General features: G+C 41.8%; 1 protein-coding gene across 2 annotated transcripts; it reads right to left on the reverse strand.

The window, feature by feature from the left end:
* Window positions 1-1828: 1828 nt before the first annotated feature.
* On the reverse strand, window positions 1829-14969 carry syn1 (synapsin I). Of its 2 annotated transcripts, none has more exons than XM_037099564.1 (14): window positions 14590-14969; window positions 13859-14314; window positions 12794-12851; window positions 11530-11621; window positions 11043-11199; window positions 10140-10229; window positions 9552-9614; window positions 9315-9457; window positions 9139-9213; window positions 8944-9046; window positions 8710-8853; window positions 7672-7741; window positions 7031-7541; window positions 1829-5386 (listed from the first exon to the last, which is right to left on the reverse strand). In XM_037099564.1, exons 2-14 carry the CDS (start codon window positions 14179-14181, stop codon window positions 5251-5253), a joined length of 1965 nt encoding a protein of 654 aa, XP_036955459.1. In that variant the 5' UTR covers window positions 14182-14314; window positions 14590-14969; the 3' UTR covers window positions 1829-5250. The 2 variants fall into 2 exon arrangements, with proteins under 2 accessions (XP_036955459.1, XP_036955460.1); XM_037099565.1 differs by having other exon boundaries at window positions 1829-5348; window positions 14590-14967.
* Between the last annotated feature and the right edge of the window lie 593 nt (window positions 14970-15562).

The raw sequence follows: 15562 nt of genomic DNA on the forward strand, positions 1-15562 counted from the left end.
ATGCACACATTTGTATTTGTGTATTTTGTGTGATCACAACTCGGAATTATGTCATTAAAATCAATTTCTCAGGAGACAATGAATAAGAGACCTCATTAGAGTATTTAACATAATAGAGGACCAAACTCCCGTAAAACTCTGTGCAGCATCACTGACATAATGATGGTTCAGTGGTCAGTGACTCCCCAGTATCCGCATGACAAAAACCTCAAATCCAAAGTAGTTGAACTGTTGCACTGATCATGTTTTGACTGTATTCCCATGTTTTGCTGATGTCTCACTCACATTAACATCACATCTGAATACACATACTGTAAATTGCTTCGGGCTAAAGCATTTGCCAAATGAACGTAATGTTAGGTAATGAATAGTTCTGATCAAACAGACGGAGACATAAAAGGCTGTGCTCATTACACCAGTGTAAAATGAATTATATAACCTGATTAATCTCATGCAGTATTGAAGCTACAGTAGTCAGACTGAAGGCCCGCACCACCTTGTGGCCACATTAGTAAGCCTGCTATTGCAACTACTCTGCAAAACACTGTAATCATTTTTCAGATCCTTCCTGACCTCATATTTTGTGTGTTTTAGTCATTTTGCTAGCTCAGTAGCCCTACAGGCCCAACTCCTACATGTTTAATATGGACATTTTAAGGCCAAATTCATACTTTCAACCTTGATCGATATGTCATGTCAGATCCAGACAGTTGATTTTTGTGAAATCTTTTTGATTTGGGGCCTCAAATCTACAACATACAACAACTTGCAAGAGTAAACATTCAATAAAAATGTTATTTTATAGTAGATATGAGTGAGGACGCCATTATCCGTATCTGTATCTGTATCTGTATCTGTTCAGCAAACTATATTAGCTGTATCTGTAGCTATTTTGGGAATAACTCATCTTAAAACAGGAAGATGTTAAGCATGACATTTATATAGGTAATGATTCATGGGGATCCTATTTACAGAACAGCCTCGAAAACTGCTTTTTTTTATTATTTTTTATATATATATATATATATATATATATATATATATATATATATATATATATATATATATATATATATATATATATATATATATATATATATGTGAATAAAGAAACTCCAGTCAGCTATGAGGATTTTCAAAGCATTTACTTGGATGATTCTTGCTACAATCTTATCTATACCTGATACCTGCTAGTCACTCAAGCCTAATTTCATTACCTCAGAAAGATTACCAGAAGAGATCCTATTCCAGGGCAGCCTGTCCTCATCAGAGGATTGACTAAAAGTCGAAATATGGTGTACCATATTTACATTTCTTGTTAAGTGGTGACCTCTTGTGGCTGTAGTTATTATTATGGCAGCAAAGGAAGAAGTCAGGCAAGTTGTCTAACGCACCAGAAGGTCTGCTTAAGGATGAGGTTGCACAAGACTTTCACTCATGGCCCCGCTGGTCATGTCCATTGTGCAATCACAGGTTAACAGTGAGGTTTTTTTTAAATTACTAACAAAGTAAAATAACATCAGGTACATCATTTAGCAGAAGAAACGTAAGTAATGTATTTATTTCAATCCAAAAGGTTTTCCTAAACCTAACCAAACTGTGATCATATGATAAGGTCCAGTATGCCTGCCACTGATGCACTATTAAGGTCATGTTTCTGGGTGGAATGGTGGTATATGTTGTTTTGGGAGTAACTGGCAATTCACCTACTCAGTTTTTTAGGTATGAGGACGTGTTGTCGGGGACTGACATGAAACATAGCTTAAACCTGAACGCATCACTGTTGCTGCTTTATATTTGGGCAACAATAACAAATAAAACAGTCATCGTTTGGTCATAGACTTTATTAGACATGTGCATGTTTTAGTAACATACTCATTATCACATAATATAGCTACATTGCATATAACATCAAATACTCTTCTTTTTTTATACATCTAATTCAATAATCCACCATGATTTACATGATCTTAGTTTATGATCAACAAAAATCTCAGCTTTTTGATTCTTGCACTTACATTGATGATGTACGTTTTTAAATCTGGCAGGCATCAACCGACACAATCAGTTACACTCAAATTCGTAAGGGTTCAAATCATTTCACAATGATTATACAATGCATTTAGAAAACAATAAAACCTAGCTGTAACAAAGAAAATAATGTACATTCACAGTCAAATATAGCCACCATAAATAATGTAAGAAATAATCTGTGAATATCAAAAACATAAATGCATAAAACTACTTCTTTGCATTGTTGTCACAACTCATCCTGTCAGGCTCAAGAGGTGCCAAGTGGTACGTCTTGATATGGCGACGATGCCTCTGAGTGACAAGATGTCATTTTTCAAAGTTAACCATCCATGCTAATTGTGATGGCTCATTTTCATAAATTACACACTCAGTGTAACAATTACACAAAGCTGCTCTTAATGATTCTCTTGGCTGTAGGCTGTACCACGATAAATCTGACAGTCATGCACTGACACTGAGTCACTGTAAAGTTTAAAAATGAAGCCCTGAATCACTAATGCATAAACTGACAAGCCCCAAGATAGTCCTGCCTCATAGAAAAAATAAAGCATTTACAAAATAATTTAAAACAAAAATGCCAAAGTTTCAAAAAAAATAAAGCTTAGAGAGTTTAGAGACACACATAATATCAACAAGCACAAATAGCAGCAGGGGATAAAGGTGACGATCTGCACCACTCGGAGCTCTGTACAACACATCTATTTGGTTTGACCAGTTACAGAACAACATTCACACATTTATGCACCATTGAGCACAAGGGGTCACTGTGGCTACACAAATAGACTGAAAAACACAGGCAGCAGGGAGAATCTGCAGGGGAACCAGGGCTCCTATATACTTTTGGCTCATGGGTCTTTTCTAAAAAGCATGATATTGCCATACTACGTCAACATTGAATGGAAAGCACTCCTTCTGGAAGACATGTTTTAGTGCCTGGAAACAGAGTCGTTTTCAGTAACAGTTTCGAATTCTTTTGAGTTGTGATCAAAGAAAGGGTTGTCAGTGCAAAGGAGGGTTGGCAGGAAGTGCTAAACCTCCCGCAGAGGTGCATCCCGCAGTCGACATTCCTATACGTTTACATTATTGTGTTTCTTTATTGTATAGCCTCTTCATAGTGTGAGCCCAAGAGGCATATATGGAAGCAGAAACCCTGCTGCACCAAATGATGTAAACTGAAGGCTGACTTGAGTGCAAAATGACAATGCACTGACTCACTGCTAAAAACCCTGATATAATCCACTAACTCACTGTACATCCATTCAATTCATAGCTGGTTTACAGTCAGAAGTCTATACATTACATAGCTTTGAAATCAAGGGAATATTAAATGAAACTGTCATTTTCCACGAACAGTTGTCAACCCTGCTTATGCTGTATTCTACTGTGCAGCACCTACAACTGACCCAGCAGCACCCAATGGTGGGACCACTGCATTGCTGCTTTGTCAAGTGGCAGGTGAATAAACCTGAAAATATCGACCCCACACCTCAGTCAGTGTCACTGTATTCAAGTATAATTTTGCAGTATACTCTGTGTGCAAAAGCATTTGAAATAATACAAAATTTAAAAAAAAAAACATTCTACCTCATTAAAATGCATGCTTTTTTTCTTCATTATTGGTAAACAACCACAATAAAACTATAATGGAAGACCCTCACCAACATACAAGTGTCACAATCAATTGGACATCCCTGAGACAACTCCATTTGATCTGACGGTCTTGTCTGTGTAAGGCATGCGTTCAAGGTGGAGAGCTTTCAGGCTTTTTTGTTCTTGTGCGACGAAAAGAAACCAGAGGGAAGAAAAAAAAGGGGCAGCGACAACATACTCACAACACCTACTAGGTTACTCTGCTAGCTAGCTAATTCAACTACATGTGACAACACAGTTACAAGCGCCAATGTCAGGGGTTGGAAAATGCAACCATTGCCTCCTGTTGACATGCAGCTAAGACATCACCATGAGCAGTCAACAGATCTAGCGTTAGCTTAACACTGGACATCCTATGTGCGCGGCTGTGCTGAGTTAGGGACTGTATAAAAGGTATTAGGGGTGGAGGGTGTCAGAAAAAGGTGAGGGAAGGTATTGTAATTTTGAAATAGTAGCCTAACCTTTTAGGGAGAGCAGGGGGATGTCTTTTTCTTAGCCTAGATTCCTATTTTGTTTCATATTTTACGTTTGTGACAATATTAGATAAAAAGCGATCAAATAGTTAAATCAAAAAGATGACTTGGGCCATGGAGGTGTATTTTTCCCCTCTGCAGAGGGTATGTAACATTGTGCTCCAGATGGTTTGCTACGCAGAACCATCTGGGAGGTCGTCCTTGGAAACTGTTTGGAAAAAGGTCAGGCACTTCTAAACAAATACTTGGCAGGTGATTGAACAAAAGTTCAACCATTTAGATCAACAGCTGGGGATCATAACGACCAGTTGAAGCTGCTGATAAATTAAACGCTTGCTAAAGCCGGTCGGAAGAAGAGCAAAACATAGTCCTTTGCTTTTCTTTCAATCAAATATATTCTCAAGTTCTAATATAACTGATGCTAGAGCATATATGCTAACCTCTTATGGACACTTATCTCACTGGCCCTCACACATTGCTGCTTGTGGTTAGTAGTCTTTAGGACGCTGATGGATGGACATTCTGGTTTGAACCATTGTGGCATGACGGATTCACAAGATCACATGATCTCAAGAATTCAGCAAGCAAGCAACAGTGAGCGGTTGTATTTTCACTGTTTGTGTATTTTCAGCACACCTCCCCAGCCCTATTATTTTCATACAGCCCCTGAACTGATTTGGCTGGTCAGCCAACCAACCAAATATCAAACATAAAAGATCACAATGACTTTACAGCACCAACAAACAAGTGGCAGCAGTGTTTTGTTCCTTATTTTTTGTGTACGTGTTCATGCATATACAGGCTTCTGTAAAGTGTTGTTTTGCGTGACACAATGACTTAAACTTGAGGCGAGGCAAGGAATGTTTCAGACGTCAGTGCCTGAATTTACTCTGTGTTCTACTTTTTGTTTATTTAAAATATTTTGACTTTTTAGGCAGTGGGTGTCAGTGTGTACATTTTCATCTCAGGGACAATGCACTTGAATTGGACAGCATCCTGTTGGTCCTTGATCATTGGGGGGGGAATATGCCCTTCAGTTTGCCTGTCCATCTTTCTGTCAGTAGGAGGGGGGGAGAGGGGGGCTTATGCCATCTCAGTCTGAGAAGAGACTGGCAAAAGATTTGCGTAGATTGCGTATGGTTTCAGCCTTCACCTCATCCTGGCTAAGGCTGGCTCGTGGCGCTGGGGTTTCTGGAATGTTGAAGGTATTGGTAAGAGACTGGGACTTGCTATAAAGAGAGGAAAATGGCAATAGAGGAGAGGAAGAGGCTATTAAAGTCATGCAGCAAACCCATGGAATGGGAAGACAGGAGCACGGCAAGACAGAGAGAGGGAGAGAGAGAGAGAGAGAGAGAGAGAAAGAGAGAGAGAGAAAGAGAGAGAGAGAGAGACTGGAGAGGAAGGGCTCAGTAAAAAATGATAAAAGCGCATTCCTTCCCTACAGTCATTCAGTATTGCCTTATCATTTCAATGTGGCTTTGATATGATATGAATAGTGAATGACTTGTCTGGATGCAAAGTAATGCATGTTGTGTCAGGGACTGATGGCAGGTACTTTATGACTCTATTTCAAGAGCGTATAATGCAATATAATCAGTGAAATCCAAAATCAGGATTATGTGAGTCACATAACAGTCCATGAAAACCATCACAGTGTATCGACCACTACAGTACTACTCTTTTTGGAGCAAAAGCCAATGGCAAATGTTCTAAAGCATTCACAAATACTTATGGAATGTAAGTGTATTTGTACAGCTTTGATAGTTTGACAGCTTAACTCAAAACTATTTTTAGAAGTTGTTGGTAGAAATACATGCTGTTTTTTGACTATATTTACTTTTCTTTCAAACATAATTCTGCTGGATACATTTGGTAAGTATTTTGATTATATGCCACAGTAAAAATACATTTTGTCTGACTTTCATTTGACAGCATATTTGATAGTGGAAAATCTCACTATTGGTATATAAAAGAGGATATCTAAAATTACTCTCTGTCAGACGGTGTCTATTAACTCTTGATAAAAACAAACACAGATGAAGGTACTAAATACTCCCAGTGTATCTGCCTGTTCACTTTTCTAAATTAATGTGCTATAACCTGCAAACTGCAAGATGTAACCTACACTTCCCCTCTGACATCCCATTCACTATTCATCTCACTGCAGCAGCATTTCACAACGCCGATCATTTGTTCCTAAAAAAACTGATATTGATTTGGGGAAAGTGACATTGCTGGCTAGCTAGCTAGTCCTGTTGTTAAACATACCATCAAATTATATTTACTATTTGCACCACTATTTGTTATTGATTTGAATCTTGCAAGCATAACATTCGTTTCCTGGCTAAAAGCTGAACCAAAGGATTCAATGAATATTAAGTACGGTATTACAAAACAAACTGTCTTAAGGTTTCTTAAAGTTAAAAAAACCAGCAGATTAATTCACTATTTAAATTGTTAAGTGTTCTGTATATCCTTGCTCCAAAGAGGAAAAATTATTAATAAGTTGGATTTAGCATATTTGGTTTCCTGCATCCTAAAACATGTTGTGACAGATGTGATAAATTAATTGGGGTTATGAACAACTGCAAGCCAACTTCCGCTTGTTGTTGTTTCATCATATCACATTCTCTCCAGGTGATCTGAAAATGTTATGTTTTGTGAAACGGCTGTTGGAGGACTTAAATACAGAAGAATCGATAAATCATGCAAATTCAGGCAGATCAGGGAAGAGACTTTTTCGATGTGGCATGCTAACTTTAGTGCAGGCAAAAAGTAAGAAAGAATATTCTGTTTAGGTCAAGTGTCAAGTTCACATCATGAAAAATGAGAGGAAACTTATCCCACGTCATTTATCATATATAGTTACTTACTTTAGTTGTGGGGAGCCGCCCATAGCCGGGTTGTCCTGACTGGGCTTCTGAGGGGGCTGAGGCTTTTGCTGCAGTGGGGGGCGTCCACCTGGGCCCCCTTGGCCTTGAGCAGCAGGTCGAGGCTGCTGGGTGGTAGGTGCTCCAGGGCGACCCTGCTGACCAGCCCTCTGTGGCCCTCCCAGTGACTGCTGCCTAGGGGGCTGGGTGGGCCTCTGCTGCTGGCCTGCTGGAGGCTTCTGGCCTGCAGGCGGTTTCTGCTGCTGGGTGACAGACTGTTGCCTTTGAGTTTGAGGTGAACCTCCCTGGCTTTTCTGGGGAGAGCCCTGGCCAGAGGGAGGTCTCTGGCCTTGAGTAGCTCCCTGACCTGGTGGCCGTTGCTGAGCTGCAGGTCCTTGGCTAGCCTTAGTCTGGGCAATGGAGTCAGCGGGAACAGGGCTGGCAGATTGCTGGGACTGTGCAGGAGGTTGGCCTTGAGGCTGTGGGCGCTGCTGAGATGGGGGACTTTGACCACCTACAGGAGAAAATTTAAATAAGCCATCACACTCAGTACTTTCCTAATACCCTTGGGGGATAAAGAAAATGGTTTCTAAATAAAACAAATGGCATCATTTAATTTTTTGCAACTGTGAAACGTGTCTTACCCTGAGGTGAGGGGCGCTGTTGAGCCTGTGGTACTCTGGGCTGTGAGACAGGCTGAGGAGACACTGCTCTCTATGAAACACACAGGGGTTTAAAGGACGGAAAACAAATATTTATCAAATGAGAAAATGGAAAAACTTTGAAAATAATATTCAGAATAATTCCTATATAAAGACATTCTGCCACACCATGCAAGACACCCTCCATTGCAGGATTGCAAAATTACACCAGCGCAGAATATTTTACTACATCTGCCTCTCTCTTCCATTGTTTCATAGATGATATCGGACACTGTCTACAATGAGACCGCCTCAGATCTCTTTATCAAGTCTATAGTCCCCCAGGGATCAGTGCTTAGCCCATTACTATTCAATTTTATGTTGTCTTTTAATCATATGACCCATAATTGTAACATAAATCTCGACTTCTACACTGATGACACTTAGCATTAGAAGCATATGTCAGCTTATTCAATGCGCCTGAATGCAAAATACTGTAAGACTGAGATGTTAAGTATTAGACCAGTCAGAAATGCATTTTCAGACATAACTGTAAAGTTTGATGGCTTCAGTATCCCAAAATCAGACATACACAAATGCAAATTTTGGTGTTGATCTGTTTGTATCATTTGAATCAGTGATTTATTAGCATCCAGCCATAGATTGTATAGTGATAGTACCAATATCATTAGATAATGTTAGCAAGGAAGTTGTTGAATACTAATGTTAGCTGTTCTAAGGGGTGGCTGTGGATGAAGGGTAGAGCCAGCGTCTTGTACTTGGAAGGTCACTAGTTCGATTCCCCTGGTTTGCATGTCAATGTGTCCTTGGGCAAGATGCTGAAGCCCAAACTGCTCCTGATGTGCTGGTCGGCACCTTGCTTGGCACCGCTAATGTATGCATGAAATACTTTAAGTTGCTTTGGACGAAAGCATCTGCTAAATGTATTAAAATGTTAATATTCTAACTAACAAAAGTTGGTAAAATAATGCAAATGAAGAGTTTACTGTTGTAAGTATTGACTGTCTGTGGTTTGAGCACCTGTGCTGGCTGTCCTGCTGCAGCACGGACTGTGGAAGAGCTGTGTGGTACAGTCTGGTTCATCTTAGAAATCACCAGCTCGGCAATCTGGACACGATCTTCATCCTGTTGGTCCCCAATTAGCGGCATCGAACAGTCATCGACCTAAAAGTCAACAAGATGATGGCTTTCATGGATTCCTTTTCTGATTTCAGACAAACATTCCCTTGATAACATTATACTGCCTGCTCATACCTCTATGATATAGTCCTTGCCATCTTTACCATGTAAAGCCTCCACAGCACAGATATCCAACCCTCCAAAGATGTCAGCACAAGAGTCCACCCACATTCTGTACCTGCAAGAACATGTTAAACAGATCTATAATAGTGCAGGGTGACACTGCAGGATATACCGTTTCTCATCTCATCTGCATTTGAGAGCTCTTACTTGTCTGACATGGCCACCTGCTCAAGCATAGATGAGCCAGTGTTGGTTTTCCAGTTCCCAGAAATTGATGTTCTCCTGTCAATTAAAATCAAAATATAATTTCCACGTTAAACAACCTCCCAGTCATAAAGTAACTGTGTGTTGGTTGAAACAGAAGAGAGCAGAATTTTACTCACATGTAAGCTTTGTAGTTGTCGCCAATCTTCTGGATACGAACGTCATACTTTGCATCGATGAAGGGCTCAGACGTGGCGTAAGTCTTGGTCAGTGCCACAACACTGGCAATATCTTGAAAATCGTATTGATTGTCCACTTTTACCTGGGGAAGCAATCAAAATATAAATATACCAGCATGTATTTAGGTCCCAGAAATATTGTGTTCGCATTGAATTGTGGAAACACTGCAATACTACCTTTCCCATTCCTGAGTGAGCATGGCCCATCTTTACCACCACAGGGAAGCGAGGGGAGGTAATCTGTAACAACAGCATTATCACATACTCATTTATCACATGCATTTCTTCAACTTCATTGGAGTACTATAGTGATAAAAAAAACACTGATAAATGAATCAATTTAAATCAAACAGCAATGACAAGTAGCACCTTGCTTGTATTTTTGCAGGAAATTCTGATTCATATTGATGGCTTGAAAGCCAGCCGAGTACTGTCAGCCTGTGACTGCAGGGGGTGGAGATGACTGCTCTGCACCAACAGACTTGGTTTAATGTAATGACTCTGACTTGGCACACAAATAATTTTTATAAAAAAATCTGTTTCTGCCTGAAACCAAGACACTCCCTAGAATGTTGGGTCGGTCTCAGCTGCCACATGTGATTGAATATTGACATGGAAGTGAATTATCTCCTAAAGCGTGACCCTTTCAGACCTGTCCGTGCGTGTGTGTCTCTTTAAGGGGTTGCTTAGCATCAACACATACCCATCAGCACAAATGGAAGGGGGGAGGAGAAAGAGGAGGAGAGCAGATGGCAAAGAACTCACCATTTCCTTGTGGTTTGGATAGTAAACCTGTTCAATCAGTGGGAACTCCTCTGGGCCCAGCTGCTTGTGGAGTCTAGACATCTGAGCAAACTGAAATAAACACAAATATGGGGGATTTGTAATCCAAAACAACAGTTTATATGTTTATGTAGCTGAATTTAATGTGCAATGTTTTTGAAATACTTACTACTAATACTAACATATAATGTACCCTACAGACTCTAAGGCTGCAGCTATTTTCATTGCTATTATTAATCTGTTGATTATTTTCTTTAAAGGGGTCTTAAATATCTTGTTTTGCCCACAACCCAAATATATTTAGTTTCAAAGAGGAGTGAAGACACCAGAAAATATTCACATTTGAGTGACTGGAATCGGAGAATTTTGACGTGATTTTTTTTTGCCTCAATTAATCAAATTAATGTAATTGATAATTAATTAATCACATCAGTTATCAAAAGAACAACCTACAGTAGGAACAGAAAACATGTCAAGTGTCAGGTTATGCTTTAATGAAAAGCAGGGTTTATGCTGTTTTGAAATGATAAAAAAGGACTTTCCAAAGGCATTTTTTTTTTCAAAATCAAGGGGTAGTGATCTATATAGTTACTCAAATATACAAGTCTAACCCAGCACAATACTCGAGGGCATCATAAAATTGGTAAGTCCAGAAATTAGTGGGGACATGTCCCAAGCATCCCCAATGTAAACAACACATATGTTGACAATTAGTCATTGCAGGTCTGGGCATCAGCGATTCTGGAGAAAAACAGCTGATTGTTCAGTGTCATTTCCATGTCGAAGACCACCGCTTTGGGTTGGTGGCACCCCGACCCAAAGCACCAACGTCTTCTCACAGAATCGCTTACTGCACTGTTATTTTTACCTTTACTCTTTACTCACCACCCATGGTTTGTCACAGAAGTTGTAAACAGAGTGCAGAGAGTTCACACTTGGCAGTCCGGCGTACTGCAGTCCGATCACCATGTTCCGGTGGTCTCCATTCTTGTCCATGCTGAAGGCATGCTGTCTGATCAGCACAAAGTCTGGCTTAATGGATCTAACACAGAGGACATTAGCAAAACATTAAACTGTGTTTCAAGACAAGTTGAGCAGCAGCAAGGGTGGATTTCAACATAACCTCAAATCTGCAGGAGCACGTGTGGACTGGTCAAGATTTGTTAAAGGGACAGTTCACCCATTAAGGAAAATTCAGTCATTACATACAGCTCTTCCAAGTTAGTAGTTCCCAGCTACTAGCTCGAGAAATGTTTTGTGGACTACAGAACTTCGCACTTTCCTATCATCATTAAGGTGGGTAGATACTGACCACATTTTCCTCTTTGTGTGAACTGTTCTCTCTACTAGAGATATTTTGCAGAGTACTTACTTGGTAACCTTATGGCCGCTCCTGATCGCATCAATGTTCACGTTGTAGGAGCCTATGGAATTGGCCACCAGGTTGATTTCAGAGAACTCCGCCTAAAGGGACGACAGCATGGTTAATCTCCAATGAACACTTCAATCAGAGCAGCAGAACAGATGATGACTCCCTACTCCCCATGAGCCAGGTCGAACATGGTATAATTATAAGATGGCAGACTTTATCTGAAGTTTGTTCTTCCTGCTAAGGGGCCACAGGGGAAATAATGGAAACGCAAGCGCAACAAGAAGTAGAGGGACAAAAATAGGAAGAGAGGAAAGTGCCTCAGGCGGAGAATACGATTTTAAACTTTGAGAGTCTCTTCAAAGGGCTGTTGGGTGGATTACAGCATAAATAGCCAGTGGCACTTATATTAATAAATATTCTTATGAGGCTACACTTTACCAGTCACACAAAAATGAGTATTGGTCAGTATTGGTGGTGTTACATTAGACCCAACAGCTGATTTATCTATCTATAAGTGATTGCAATGAAATGCATTCAGAATGGTTTTGTGGAAGCATCTGTCAAACAAAATGTAATTTTCTTAACCCACTGTCAGGAGATCAATGAATGAATGCAGCAGTCCCTCTCTTCTACCAATACTCATTAGTGACCTGGACCTGGAGTGACATTTATCATTCTAAGGACTCTCTGTGAACATGGTAATGGCTTCCATTGTGTTGGATAATTTATTTGAAAACCATGAATTATTTTATGTTATTATGGAACCTGTTGTTGTACTCGACAAAATGACCAAACAAGAACCATGAAACAACCTCAGAAAATAAAAATGGTATGAGACCCAAATGTATTAAAGTGAAGATAAATGATGCATAATATTTCTAGGGGAACATTTTCCATTGACAGTGTATTGCTGCTTTTGCTTTTAGAGAGAATCATGTCCAGAAACAAATACAATCAATTCATCCTACGACGATGTTTTCAGTTTAAGAGATGCAAGCTAAAGTGTTCAGCCACCAGATCTTATATAAATAGATCACAGGCGGTGAGGCACCGCACAATGCAAAATATTCTGATGAAAGAATGATGTAACGTCCCTCCATCTGAAGTTCAAAGTCTGGTCATGAATCTAAGTAAAGCTTGGGCGGATTCTTTTAACAAGTCCAGCCTGTGCAATCTGTATTTTATCTGTCGGTCCTTCTCTGGAGGGATGTGAAGTTGCACAGCTGGACAGAATCCAGCAAAGAGTTAGATGTGTGACACCTACCTGTTCAACCTTGATGTCAAACTCTCCGTGGACCTTCCGTCCTCTGAACACCTTTACCCTGCATATGAAATGAGGATTAGAATCCAGTTGCTGTTCACATGAAGACACAGGACATGAATCTCATTTTGCGAATGTTCTCCTGTAACTGACAGCTGACATTCTCTCCAGCGTTTGTGAAACATTTTCAAAACCCTGAGAGAACTCCTCCTCAAATGAGCTGACAACAATGGAAGAAAGTGCTATTTTTCACAGACACAGTAATCTGTTAGAGGCAGTATGCTGCATAATTACTCTCACTGTAGGCAATGCATCAGGATTAGGCTGTTTCAGCCCTTTTACATACACCTTGCAACATAAACAAAAAGGCCAAGCTAAATCAGGAAGCTTATCTTACATAAACTGGTCATGAGGAGGACACAGCTGATCCCTGCATCTTACATCCATCCTATCAAACGTATATATGCGCGTCATCTCCTGCCAGATCTGACAGAGCGAGAGAAGCACACACTATCTGTAGAGTGATGGCGCACACATCTGCCTGGTGTATTATCATCTAAGGTGTCATTTGCAGATAGGAGTGCGATGTTTCATCGCATGAGACTTGTGCGCAAAGCCCCAATAATCATGTTTTATGTGGACTGGCGTAGGGGCTTGGTTTCTCTGGTGCATGCGTTTTTCTCGTACAGAATCTGTCCTCACATCACCTCGATCTGAACAAGAAAAATCCCTGCATCATCATGGTCTCAGTCTAGGCACTGGCACCGTTTTCAGCAGTTTATTGGCAGAATCCAACATTACTTCGACACAAGCAACAGCTGATCGCCTAATGAAAATGGCTTCTCTGCCTTCAGTCTGTTGCGCTCTTGCCAGGGCACCGCCAGCGCACAAACCTGCGAGGTGATTCTGTTGTGAGCATGAAGCCTAACGGGCTGCTACACGTGATATATCTCCCAGCACCGGATGAATCATATGACCTTCTAGATGTTAAGGCCACTGCAACCCACGGTCTGGCACACATTTCTGTCTAGACGCGGCACGGCGCCGCCGATGTGCACTGTTTCTTACCAGTCGGTCTGGGGGTCATCGACAACCAGGAGGACCTTGGCACTGCTGGAGACTCCTGCCCGGTCCGCCGCCTCGGATAAGGTCGCGGCCGCAGCGGCCGTGGTCTGTTTGACAGCATTGGATATGGATGAGAAGAAGCCGGAGCCTCCACCTGCAGCAGGCTGCGGCTGGCTGGTGGACTGGCGCCTCTCCGACGGCCCTGGCGACACTGCGGGGCTTTGCGGCTGCTGCGGCGGCTCGGGGCGTTGGAGATCGGTCATGTAGCCATTGGGCAGGTTGGACATGAAATTGCTGTCCGAGAGTCGTCGACGCAGGTAGTTCATGATGGAGACTTGACAAAATGACGGATAGGGGCGTCCAGATATCCTCCAAGAGGACGCTTAATACTCACAAGTTCAGTGGGGAAATGGGATGACTAGGCTACTTTCCCATGTGCAGATGTGGCATCGATGTTGCCTAAAGAGAAACGAGCCTTGTGTTATCGATCAGGAGCAGAATTCGGGTGTCTGATTACAGGATCCTGCTGAGGAATCGTGACTGAGTAGCTCAAGGAATTAGCAAACCCATCACACAACCTCTTGATTTAAGATGGGGAAAAAAATGAGGGTGTCTGACTCAGATGAAACCCACTACTTTCACCTTTAAATCTGACTTACAGACAATTTTCCTCACAGACCAAGCAAATCAGAGCGACCCCTGATCAGGAGCAAGTGTCATGATAACAAGCCTACCTGGGAGGGTATCCAACAATGATCCGCCCCAAAGGATGAGGTGATGGTGCCTTATTATGATCTCTCACAGGAAAGCCAGCGTCTGCGCGTCTCTCATGTCCTGTGTGCGGGCGGGCAGGTCGAGCATCGGGCTTGAACCTGTGAGATGGAAGCTACGATCCTTCCTGCATCACCGCCGTTCTCCCTGTCCTTCCCCTCCAGCCCCAGTTTTTTTCTTTTTTTTTTTTTTTCGTCTGCCTGCCCTGCGTCACTCCCAGTCATCCTGAGGGAAGGGAGCCTGAGAGGCTGGACCACAGTCGAGCTCGGCGGGTTGAGGTGCGGCACTTCCGGGTGTTGCTTTCAAAATAAACGCGTGTTGATTTGTTGAGGATGGGTTTTTTTGTTGTTGTTGTTGTTTGTTTCTTGATTCCAGGGTGAGTCTTGACAGTCTAATGGAAATTCAGCATGAGATGTATAGTGACAAACCGTAGTGCCAAATAGGGAAATGTATTTCCGTCGTTTGCGTTGTATCGCGGGGAATATTATGACACTTCCTGTGTCGTTCAGCCTGCCTGTGTGTGGCTTGACGCAGCTCTGTGTTGGGAGACGGTGGTGGTGCTGATGGGGACAGGGTGACACAGGGGCGTCGCTCACTGTCAGACACGAGCCTGCTGTTGACTCCACGGGGTGCACTCGGGGTGTTGGTGTGATTCCGCTTCCTGCTGCGGCCAGTAAAGCAGCAGTGGCTGATCGGCTCTCAGGCCGCTGTCACGAGGTGTCACTTTTGATTTTCAGAGTCAAAACAGGTCGTGAGATGCGCCATCTGTTGGTGACACACAGAGCAAGTGATCAACACGACCCCCGGGGAGCCCCGGGCCCTTACTAAGGAAGCTGGCTGATGGACACTGATAAACACTCCTCAGCGCATTTCAGACATCAACCAGCAGAGTCAGTGTTGTGTTAGATTACTCTGAACTTACTGAACTGTAGTCTT

Source organism: Acanthopagrus latus, chromosome 5 (genome assembly GCF_904848185.1).
Source record: "Acanthopagrus latus isolate v.2019 chromosome 5, fAcaLat1.1, whole genome shotgun sequence".
Taxonomy (NCBI): domain Eukaryota; kingdom Metazoa; phylum Chordata; class Actinopteri; order Spariformes; family Sparidae; genus Acanthopagrus; species Acanthopagrus latus.

Coding starts and splice junctions, on each gene's coding strand:
- syn1 (XM_037099564.1), bottom strand. CDS start 14,181: ATGAACTACCTGCGTCGACGACTCTCGGACAGCAATTTCATGTCCAAC. Junction 9,047..9,138: donor CAGGTGGCCATGTCAGACAA/GTAAGAGCTCTC, acceptor ATGTTCTTGCAG/GTACAGAATGTGGGTGGACT. Junction 5,387..7,030: donor GGCGGCTCCCCACAACTAAA/GTAAGTAACTAT, acceptor CTCTCTTTATAG/CAAGTCCCAGTCTCTTACCA.